Source organism: Phoenix dactylifera, chromosome 4 (assembly GCF_051530095.1).
Source record: "Phoenix dactylifera cultivar Ajwa chromosome 4, Ajwa_hap1_PhDact_Kaust_v1.1, whole genome shotgun sequence".
Classification (NCBI taxonomy): domain Eukaryota; kingdom Viridiplantae; phylum Streptophyta; class Magnoliopsida; order Arecales; family Arecaceae; genus Phoenix; species Phoenix dactylifera.
The window spans coordinates 42196881-42208429 of record NC_143193.1 but is presented as its reverse complement, the minus strand read 5'-3'; the positions used below and the strand labels follow the sequence as shown (position 1 = coordinate 42208429).

At 35.5% G+C, this 11549-nt stretch overlaps 1 protein-coding gene across 2 annotated transcripts; it reads left to right on the top strand.

Moving 5' to 3' along the window:
• The first annotated feature begins 1155 nt into the window (after nucleotides 1–1155).
• LOC120113088 (Rhodanese/Cell cycle control phosphatase superfamily protein) lies at nucleotides 1156–10615 on the top strand. 2 transcript variants are annotated; one of them, XM_039133837.3, is made up of 10 exons: nucleotides 1157–1369; nucleotides 1452–1556; nucleotides 2613–2720; nucleotides 2822–2918; nucleotides 4384–4423; nucleotides 4534–4608; nucleotides 9634–9721; nucleotides 9878–9945; nucleotides 10174–10246; nucleotides 10330–10615. In XM_039133837.3, the coding sequence occupies exons 1-10, from the start codon at nucleotides 1235–1237 to the stop codon at nucleotides 10411–10413; spliced, it is 873 nt and encodes a 290-aa protein (XP_038989765.3). In that variant the 5' UTR covers nucleotides 1157–1234; the 3' UTR covers nucleotides 10414–10615. The 2 variants fall into 2 exon arrangements, with proteins under 2 accessions (XP_038989766.3, XP_038989765.3); XM_039133838.3 differs by lacking the exons at nucleotides 9634–9721; nucleotides 9878–9945 and having other exon boundaries at nucleotides 1156–1369.
• The last annotated feature ends 934 nt before the right edge of the window (nucleotides 10616–11549 follow it).

Sequence of the window (11549 nt, the reverse complement as noted above, 5' to 3'; positions counted from 1 at the left end):
CAATCCAAACCAAATTATTTAAATTAGAATCAGATCAAAAATATAATATATTTCAAATATGAATTAAATATTGATTATGAACCAACCTGATTTCAAATTACACAATCAAAATTAATTTTGAAAGTGAGAACTTTGTGTTTTTTTTTGAAGTCTTCCATAAATTTTAAAATAACTTTATATAGGTGGCAATGGGGTAGGTATTAGACAAAATCGCTAATTCAAATCCTAACTCAATCCAACTCATTTAATATAAAAGTAACCTAAATATACCTAGTTAACTTCTTCTAAAAATAGGGATACTCAAGTTGGCATGCAGTACTCTATTAGTCCAATTTGGCGTGAGTAACAATTTGTAAACAAGTTGCAAACAAATCCACTTGATTTATCCTAATTATTGATCAGGTCTAAATAGGTTAAATGAGTTAAGTTAAAATTCTAAACCTGTCTAAATAGGTCAAATGAGTTAAGTTAAAATAAACCTAACCCCGACTTACTAAATATATAGATTTAGTTGGGTCAAGTTTTTCTAGGGTGTTTTGCATTAATACCCTCCTAAATATCGAATGTTGCATGAATACCCTTCCAAAATTGATATTTATATATATACCCTCGTAAAACACTTGTTTTGCTATTCTACACTTTTTTATCCTTATTTTTGCATATACACCCACACCATCTAATGCCGTTAAAAAATTAACGGTTTCAAATTAAAATGAATAAAATATTTTTAATGGGTAGATGTGTAAAAAAAATATTTATAACACGATCGTGATAGAGAATAAAAAAGTAATTTCAAAATTTTAATTTATTTTTAATTAAAATAAATATGGTTTTTATTAACGGTGTTAGAAGAACCGTTATATTATGGGTATTTGTGCAAAAATAGTATTTTATGAAGGTGCAAAAATAAATATAAATTTTAAAATGATATTCAAATAAATTTGAATCTTTAAAAGGATATTTATAAAAAAAAATTCTTTGTTCTACCAAAATCCAATTATTGTAAGTTGGGTTTAGTTGGGTGATAAATTCCTACCCTTAATATTGATCGGAAAGCTGTCGAGCACAAATAGGAGCCAGGTCAGCACAAGTCCACGGCCAAGTCCATGTGTAGCGTCCCCGTCTAACTGCTTCTTCTCTAACATAAGAAGATAAAGCGAGCGAGCCGGAGGAACTCCCCAGCCATCATCATCACCCCACAATGCCAGTTTGAGCTGTTTTGCTCCCTTCGAAGATGGAGGCTTTTGGGCGAACCCTCACCACCACCCTCGCCATTTCTCCGTCAGCTCCTTGGCGACAAAGAGCTGGCCACCGAGGGAGAAGCAGTCTGCTCTCCATTCCAAGGCCGCGCTCTCCCAATTTTGGAGGGGTTTTCCCACCTCCTTTTCCTTCAAATTTTTCCCGCATACTTTGATCTTCCGGGGAGTAAGGATTTCTTTCTTTCGGTGCAGAGGTCGAGGGCTGCCGTAAGAATGGGCGCCTCCGTGGGCGGAGAAGAGGAGGAGGCGAGGCAGGCGAAAGAGATGGTTGCGGCTCGGAGGAGATGGGAAGCTTTGGTATTCTTTTAATTATATTGGCAATTATTCAAAGTTTTCCTGTACTTCAGACGCTTTGAGGGATATAAAATCTGGTTTTAAAAGGCCCCAAATAGTGGAAAAGACTACCTGGAACATTCCATTGGCTCCATCCTGATCCTTGATTCAGTTTTTTTTTTCTTTTATGTTCTGTGGTGGAAAAGAAGGGAACGTACAATTTCTTTTCCCTGTATATAAATTTCATGATTTTGCATTATCGGTGGACACTAATATCCTTGGGTAAAATTGTAACCATTTTTTGGTTTCCATATGAGAATTGCTTCGTACACTTGATAATTAAGCAACTACATGCAAACAACCATGTCGGAAATTACATGATAGCAGAAATTTGCTTTTCTATTGTCTCAAAAAAATAATTATTTTGTTTAATCACACCTTTAAACATGGACATGGATGTGGAAATGACTACAGCATACTATAGAGTTACAGTGGCACCGGTATTGGCAGATTCTGAAAAAATACTATATGGATTGGTGGAAATAAAGTAATATATACTCATACTAATTTATATGATTAATATTAATTTTTCTATAATTTTTTGAGTGTTCTGTAAATCTAGGTCTTGTCCTCTACGTTTTCTTCTTTTCATCCTTCTTTTGATTAAGGAAGACATGTTGCATGAAGGCTAAATGTAACTTAGGGTTAAATCTGCTCGACTCATCTCAACCTGTGAATTGCAAGCCCCCAAAACACAACTGAAATGTGTCAAGGAATAAATTAAGCCATACCCTTACCATAATTAAGACCATTTTTTTTCTAAATATATATGTTCATACTGACAGGAAGTTCTAATATGTATCATGCTGTAACCAAGGATATCAGAGATGGATAAATGACTCTAGCAAAGTTCCATGTTTTATGGAACAGCACTTTGACATGTTTTGCTCATTTTATGTTATTTTTATGTGACATTAAAGGAAAACAATGCAAATGGAAATGAGATTATATACAAGTATTGGGCTTTTTTGTTGTTAAACAAAATGAATTTGTTCAAATTTTCATATGTTATGTTTGAAGATTAGGGAGCAGAAAATTAAGGTCCTTACACCAAGGGAAGCCGGATATGCAATCCAACTTTCAAACAAGACCCTTCTTGATGTCCGTCCCTCAACCGAACACAATAAGGTTTGTGTGGCTATCAAGTAAATGAAGAATTCCATGTTGTTCTTTAATATCATCTTTCAAATCATGTTCAAGTGTTTTCTTCTTTCTTTCTTCCTGGGCAGGCATGGGTAAAAGGTTCTACTTGGATACCCATATTTGATGTGGACAGCTCTGTTGACATGCAGACTCTTGCCAAGAAAATCACCAACTTTGTTATGGGTATTACATCAAGCAACTTAATTTCCATACAATTGATTAATATGGCTTTTCTTTTCCGGTGGGAGAGATGGAACTATTTTAGATTGGCCCTTTGGTTATTATTTTTTTGCTCTTTTTTTGTTAACCTAATTACATTTTTGGTTCCCTGTTAATTCATATTTGTTTTATGAACAAGTGGGTTCTCTGTGTAGATGGCAATATCTTGATAACTTATTACAGTTTAAAGATTTTCATTCGTGCTAAAATGATTCAATTGTCTGTTTCACAGATAAACTTCTCTAATTCTAAATCTTACCTTCTGCATTGTCATGATCATTTCCACCGGATACATGAACAATAGGGTCAAAACTAGAAACTTGCATGGTCAATTCGTTAGTCTAGGCCATTTATTTTATGAGCTATTAAATTGATTTGTGAATTGTGACATACGTCATATGTAAACCCATTTAATTGGAAGCATAAATTTCTTTCTTTTCAAATGATAAAAATTTAGCATAGGTGAACACAGCTAGCAGGGAATGGGCATCGGCTAAATGTGTAAGGATGGACCATGTGCAGCAGCTTTGTATGAAAATTATTAGCTGTATCTAGGGATGGCATTTAAAGGAGAAAGTTTACCTGAATATTATATATATATATATATATATGTATATTCGTATTTGAATAAATTATTCATATATTTAAACTCAAAGGTAAACAAAAAATGACATGAATTGGAGTTTGCTGAATTTTAATCAAGCAAAAACTTGGAGAATTTGTTTTATTGTATCATTCCACATGACAATAGTGGATATTGACCAGGCCTTAATAATTAAGGTTGAAGATTTAGGCCCTACATGAGTCCATAATTTTAGCTACAAAACCTGGATTAGATTCTTCTCAAATTTTCCTGTTCAAAAATATTTATTCTCTGAATTGTTGAATAGCAACTTCACCTTTTTTCATATCAAGAAGAATATCTTGATAGATGTATACCATGAAAGCATTCTTTAGATTAGTAAGGTTACCAATATTTCAACCAATACTGATGATTTGCATAAAAATCAGTCTCCTTTTAGCTGTCAAATAAAATAATTCTCATTCATCTTATGTGAAAATACAATGACAGTCCAGCCTTATGGATCCTCATTCGCCAAATGTTCCTTTTTTTAGCCCATCTCTGATGTTATTTCTAGCTTTTCTGTATCTTTTCTCACAACCAGCACCTATGTTACCTTACGCCTTCCTCTCCTTTCCTAATCCCAAGTGAAGATAATTACTTTAAATTTAATTCTGTATATGCTAATGAAATAAATACTATATGTAATAATAGGATATGCAAGTATACATGAAACATGCTTGCCCATTTCTAGAAGTTCTATTCGATGCTCATGGTCTTCTTTTTGGTATGCTAAAAATGTTTTTAATTTGTCAAATTCTAATTTTGTGATTTTTAAGAAGTTCTATATTGTGGTTATTTGTGCAGGAGGTTGGTGGAGTGGCAGTCCTATGCTGGCATTTGATAAGTATATTATTCACATCAAATAACCTCAGATATCATTGTAATATAAGCTATAACATTATATAGTTAAATATTTTTTATTTGTTTACTTATTTATTTATTATATTGCTATAGGGGTTTCATAGGAAAGGTTGAGGAGAAATTTCCCAAGGACTCTGACATTATTGTTGCGTGTCAAAAGGGTCTAAGGTAGTATCTTTCCCATGCATATTAGTCTTTGCAGACAAATTTGCTTTAGCTTACTAAACTCTCCTTATAATCTTAAATGCTCTTTATATTGGGTTCGTGTTAAATTGTTGTGGTTGTTTCTCCAATATTATCTTATTATGGTACAATATAAAATCTTTCAAATATGGCCATTCTATTCCAATTCTATTACTCATGTAATTATTTAATTCTTTTGTTTTATATATGCATACTTGTCTTTGTATTTTTGTTTCACCATTAATCTTTTCAAGTACAACGGAAAGTTTTAGTTCTTTTATCATTGTAGGAATATATGGGTGATAAGGTGCTAATAAGTTGATGGGATTCCTTGATACCGAAATTTGGTTTGCCTGAAACTTCTCAAGTTATCTGTAACTTGAAACTAAAGTACCAAGCTTGGTTTCTTAGGATGACTAGGTGAAGATTGGTCAGGCTGAGCATAGGTAATAGGTTGTGAAGATAAAAAAGAAAACATAGGAATAGTAAGGGAAGGCACGGTAGATGCCAGGACTGATGGGTTCCAGAAGTTAATGGGGATTTTGGTGACATGGTATTTAGTTTGGAGAATGATAGGCAGAGAACATGAAAAGGTTCACCGGTTAGAGTTGTTACATTCTGTATGAGCCTAGCAAAGCAACTAGGTTGAAAGAGTCAATTGATTTACGATCAGGAGATCATCACTGTGGAGTGAAAGAAAAAGATCTTGTAATTTATTGCAGTTGAAGTAATGCATTTGCGGGTAGCTAGTGCATAGGATGTTACAATTTTTATGTAGCATTAGGAACAAAGAATGCACTAGCACAAAATAAATAAAGACAAGTTGAGGCTTCCAGTGGGAGGAAAGATCTTACAAGATGAGATTTTCTCATCCCAATCTATTAGAGACTTCTAGATTCTGGTGAGAAGTTTAAGCAAAGAGGGTTTTGGGCAATGATTCTGTCCTAAGGACTTAAAAAACATGACTATTATTTTACTTGTTATAAGTCTAGATCAAAAGCCAAACATCATCAATGAGAAGAATTTGACAGAGCTCTGATTCTTAATCTCTGATTTCTAGGATGTAAAACATTTTAAAAGAAATTCAGCATTATTAATAATCAACATAGCTGCTCCAAGTATGCAGTTGATACATGTAACTCGCATTGCTGATGGTGGGGTGCTGTAGGGACTTCACTGCAAAAAAATCACCCCTCTTCCAAAATTCAACTCAATTTCAGAATGAAGACTGATTCCAGTCTTCCATATCTCAAGAATGTGACTTCTTCCCTAGACTTTAAGCAAGATAGCAGGGTGTCCTAGTGTCCTAACTCCGAGTGTCAAAACGGGACAAGTTGGGAAATGGACTGGGACAGGAAGAGACATCCACTGTTTCGAGTGTCCATACAAGGAGGCATCCTGTTGCACAAAAAAATTGGGAGGGTCCCATCCCATAGTGTTTAGAACATGGTATCCTAAATAATCCTAACAAGAACATGGCTTGAAATTCAAAAAGAAAAGTAATGTGGTAAAAAGGGAAGAATCCCATTGATCCTACCACATTTTTGATAGTTTTGTAAGGTCTACTTCAAGAAGTTTCAAAAATGGACAGAGAATAGTACAAGCCAATTCCTTGATTCAATTCAACATTCATGCAGTTAAAGTAAATATTTGGTGATGACTTATTTAATAAAATTCAGTCTGCCATTCAGAACCAACAGGCTTTGTTGATAGAAAACCAGTCAATTAAGAAACCGGATGTGTTCAATGGCCAAAAATAGTCTTGAGGAAGTCTGGAGGCACCTTTTGTTGGTAACTCATGTGATTGCTCCCTTGAAGCTCCATGATCAAAAGGGCATAAATTTTTTCTTGTGGTCACAGGCTATATCTCTAGGTGGTCCAGTTTGATCTCATCGAAAGAATTTTAATGCACATTACATCATAAGGTTATCTGAAAACAATCTTTCAAAAGTTTTAAGATTGGAGGATTCTCTTCTTTGCTTTGAATTGATTGATTTTACTCTGGTAAATATGATGTAAGGCCAAATGGCATGGTGGAGGTCTTTCAAGGCACTGTCTAAACTTCGAAGGGAAATGGTGACTACGAAGAAAAAAGACTACGCATAAAGCCTTTGAATTTGTGCCTGCTGGACCACCCAGGGACACCAACTCAATCTATAGTATTCATTGTAGATATTTTTGAGTTTTGACTGAAGTCATTTCCCCTTTCGAAGTTGAGTTGCCAATACTTAAAGACAGAAGTATAATAAGGGACAACTACTGAAGAAAATGCCACTTCAAGAGCTTACAACCCGATGGCAATGATCCGCTCCTTCAACAAAGTTGTCTAGTACAAGGAGGCCCATTATAATTGATCACCATGTAGAAGGTAAATTCAATCCGAATTAGAAAGGTCTCTATATCTTGGAAAAGGTATGTGAAGGTGGAGCTTATCAGTTAATTGAAATTCATATAAATCAGTAATGCCCCTAGAAAATGGTTAATGTCTTAAGAAATATTTACCTGACAATAATGGGTACCTCTCAAGGCCCAAGACACAGCTATTATATATTTTTTCCATTGGGTCAGTTTGCATAAAATCAAAGAAAATGCTAAAGGTGGGGTTATCAAAATACATGTTAGGTTTATTCTCACAAGGAAAAAATGGAATCTTGCCATGGGAAGCATACTTAAGACCTTCAAGTAATTGTTAACGTAGTGATGTTTGGTGAAATATCAAGAGTGCAGCAAGTAACATCAAAGTCATGGTTGATGGTTGATCTGCCACAAATCCAAGCCTTGATACTGTTGTAAAGCTTGGTGATGTGCAAGTGAAGGCGATACTAAGTTGTTTAGAATAACCAACCGAGTATCTCTATGTTCTTGTTTTGCTTGTAGTGGAACATCATTTGACTTATCAAGGTAAATGGATTAGTGTATTGTTTTGGTTGCCTTAATGAGGCAAGATGTGCCATGTCAATCATGAAGTTGTTAGTGACTCATAGGTGTTCTAGTAGGCTTGTTGAGACAAGATGTGCCGTGTCAGTCATGAAGTTATTGGTGGCTCATGGGTGAAGTACCACCAAGAAGATCTAATCCAAACATGTTTATCATTTTTGTTATTGTGGTATAATGTAATATCTTGCATCTCATGCTGAAATAAGGTTGTTCCAGTGCGCTTCCTAATATAAAGATATGCTATGACTTCCCTATTAATTATTACCGTATGGTAGTAACATATTCAAGATGATCCATATAGGCCTTCTCTACCTCTTTTTCTTCAAAAGAAAATCAAGTTGAAAACAAAGGGGAAGATCATTTTTCACTTGATTTTAAGCTAAATCCCATCTTCTTCAAGCATAAACCCCTCGTCTCTTCCCATTCTCCTCAGTTTTTTTCTTTTTCATGCCTAAAACAAGCAAAAATTAGGAAAATGAGGGAAAGTTATGCCAAAATTTGCATTTTGGCATAATTTCATGACATGTTGTAAATCCAAAGATGATTTATGCATTGAAAAACTGATGATCTATTTCACAATGATTTCGTATATGATGAGAAGGATCCGACGATTGGTTGGCTTGAGGGACGATAGCAATTAGAGCTTGATGAGCCAGGGTCACCTTCTTGATCGGCTAGTTTCATAGCAAAGGATGCTGGAGTAAATGCAGAGAAATAGGTAGAATGATACATGCCATGCTCATAACCAGCCGAGCAACCACAGAAGTCAATGGGAGCTGATCATCATCGCAAGACTCTATGTCCAAGATATTCTTCTAGATATATGATAGATGTTAAGACGAGGTCATCATGGTACCTGATCCAGTTAGGGAGATAGAGCTAGTTAGGGTGGTAGGCCTAGTTGTAATAAAGCTAGACAAGTGGGGGCATCACAAAAAAAAAGCAATTCCTTAGAGCAGCAAGAAAGGAAAAAGGAGACAGAATGACAAGGCTAGCCGAGCAACCATAGAGATCAGTAGGGAACCGATCATCATTACAAGGCTCTATGTCCAGCACATCCTCCAAGAGATATGAAAAGGAATGTTAAGAAGAGGTCATCATGGTAGCCAATCCAGTCAGAGAGGTAGGGCTAGTCAGGATCTGGGCCTAGTCGAGTCACCAAGCAGAGCTAGGCAGGTAGGGCATGAGGGAAAATAGTTTTTTAGAGTAACAATAAAGGAAAAGGAAAAAGAACTATATATCTATTGGAGAGAGTGAATGAGGAGCCTATTCACTCATATTTCGAGTCCAATGAGCTCTTAGATAATTGGTTGCCTAGATCATCTTGCGATATGAGTGATGATGATAATGATAGTTCGACCGATGATGCATCAGGTGTCTAGGGAGGTAGCAGTAGACATGACGGAGGTTCATACAACTCACAATTCTATGATCTTGGTCGATTCATTGGTCAGATCGCAACTCATCATGCCATACAAGGTACAAACCACGACGCACGACCTAGAGCCCATGATGATACGGTATCATACAGGAGATAGGCCCCACAAGATGGTTCAGGATATGGCACTACTGCAGGTAATCTAGCATGCAAAGTAGGGTCCCTGGATGTATATGTATCCAAACCATACATCGCATTTTATTCCATACAACCAAGGTATGATCTGCATGCATATCCTTCATCTGGGATACCGTATTCAAGTGGCTACTACCCTCTACAATCTCAGCTTGATCATATGTCAGATTTGGCTATTGTAATCTTCCCTCAGATGGGAGGGCTAGCCCAATTTCTGCTGATTGAAGACACAATTTGCAAACACTCCCCATCCTGAGTCTCTCAGGCTCATCTACATTACCTTCTGCAATACAATGTGCAGATTTATGTGTTGGATGATTGACCAAGCGGTACTTGTATAAAATGTGCTAGTTCTCCTTCTTAATGTCTTTTATTATCCTTTCTCAAGTTTTCCACAGTCAAACATTTAACTAGGGCATCTAGATGCATCACTATGAGTTTAATAGTAGAAGGCTACATCAACTGAGTGTTTACCCTCTAGATTTGCTTCACATCTGTAGATCTCTTGCTGCTTGCGAACAACTTTACAATGCGGGTTTCAGAAACTTATTCTGGGTACAAGGAGGTTTGGAAGCTGCTGAAGATGAGGTAGTATATGTTGATGAAAATGAACTGTTTGTACGTGTGTGCATGGGGACCGGCCATGCACAAGCATAAATCTTTGCTTCTATTCATTCATATTAGGATGTCTTTTATTGGGTCATTTAATTTTTTTTATAATAGTTTGATACTTGTTGGTTATAGGATTTTCAATGGGAAGGCCCCCAACCTTTCAAGCTTGCTGGAATTGGTGGAGTTTCTGAGTTCCTTGGGTAGGATTGCAGACCTGAATTTCATAGTTATACTGAAATTCCCCTAGGTTTCCCACCATATTTTAGCTTTTGCTTACAAAGTAGGAACACCCGGTTGAAAACTTTATTTGATAATATCATAATGACAATGAAAGAAAATAGTTCCAATAATTTCAGAATATCATAAAGTTGTCCATTTGCACACTTCTGCATATTTATTTCTTTTTTCTTTCCTCTTTCTGTTTTCAGTTGGACGGATCAGCAACGTGCTATAGCTGCTAAGGAAGGATGGGCTTATCGATTAGTCTTCACCGGTCGCTTGGTAAATTTTTATGTTGTGAACGAAAAAAATAATTTCAATTATTCCAGAGGGAAAAAATATCCTACGTTTCTTTGGTCCCGCAGGTCGGACTTATCCTTATAGCAGATGCCTTACTTCTTGGGGCTCAAAAGCTTGGACCTTTACTTCAAGAACTGAGGTCTCATTGAGACCCTAACCTCTCGCCCACCGTGCACCATGGAGGATATGTTTGTCATTTTGAAAGCCTATGAGTTTGTTATTTATCATTTGATCAGATTTGTTTATGATCTCAGTTTTGTTTGTTGTGCGGAAAAATTTTCCTTTGTGGAATGTAAGTATCTGTCTGCAGCTGATCTCCTTTAGCTCTTCTGATTGATGTCTTTTCTATTAGTTGGGCTACTATTTTCTTATTAATGTGTCAATTAACAAACAATAAAAAAATGCTGGCTAGAAAATATTGGGACCGGAACTCACAATTATGATAAATGAAAGTCGAAGATAGCTCTCTCAAAATGAAATTTTATATCGTTGGTAGCAATCAAAATAAAAAATAAAAATATAAACTTTTTTTTTAAAAAAGTGGAAATAAAAAATGTCTACAGGGGGCATGTTTTTGATTTGGTAAATGATGGTCAACGTGATTTGTTTCACGGTATTATTGTGTAGTCTTCAACAAAATCATTGGATTAGAAAAAAAAAATTATACTTGTAAATTAAATAAAAATTATAATTATAATAATCTTATTTAGTAAAAATTGTATTTTTACTAGAGTTGGCAAATAATGACAAGATCTCACTTGACCCTTCCTATAATGACCAAAAAATAATGACTCAACCTATCAATCTGACCCATATGCAATGATTAGCTTTAAGTTTGGGCTAAATAGGTATGGGTCATAAACAAATTGACCCATCTTTACATGCTTATTAAATGGGTTAGATTTCATTTTTAGGGTAATATTCCATTTAACTCATTTAACTTGTTTAATAATTAGGGCGAGTTGGGTTAAACTTATCAATCTCAATCTATTTATCTGTTTTAGCTAGGAAGAAACATCCCTTGGTGTTTTATTCAAACTTAGTTATCGATGCTCGTTTGGAGAGTTCTTGAATTTGAAATTGGGATTGTAGGGTTTCAGTGATTACAGAAGAGGTGAAGAGGAAGAGCACCATTGTTGACCTTGATTGCCCTTTCCTCTTCTCTAAGATTTGATCAAAGCTTTGATACTTTCATTCTTTTAGATCTCCAATCTTCTCCCCTCAATTCAAAGATCTGTCAAGAAGTAGCCAAGTAGGTGGGTTGTCAAAAGGTAGCCAGGTTCCT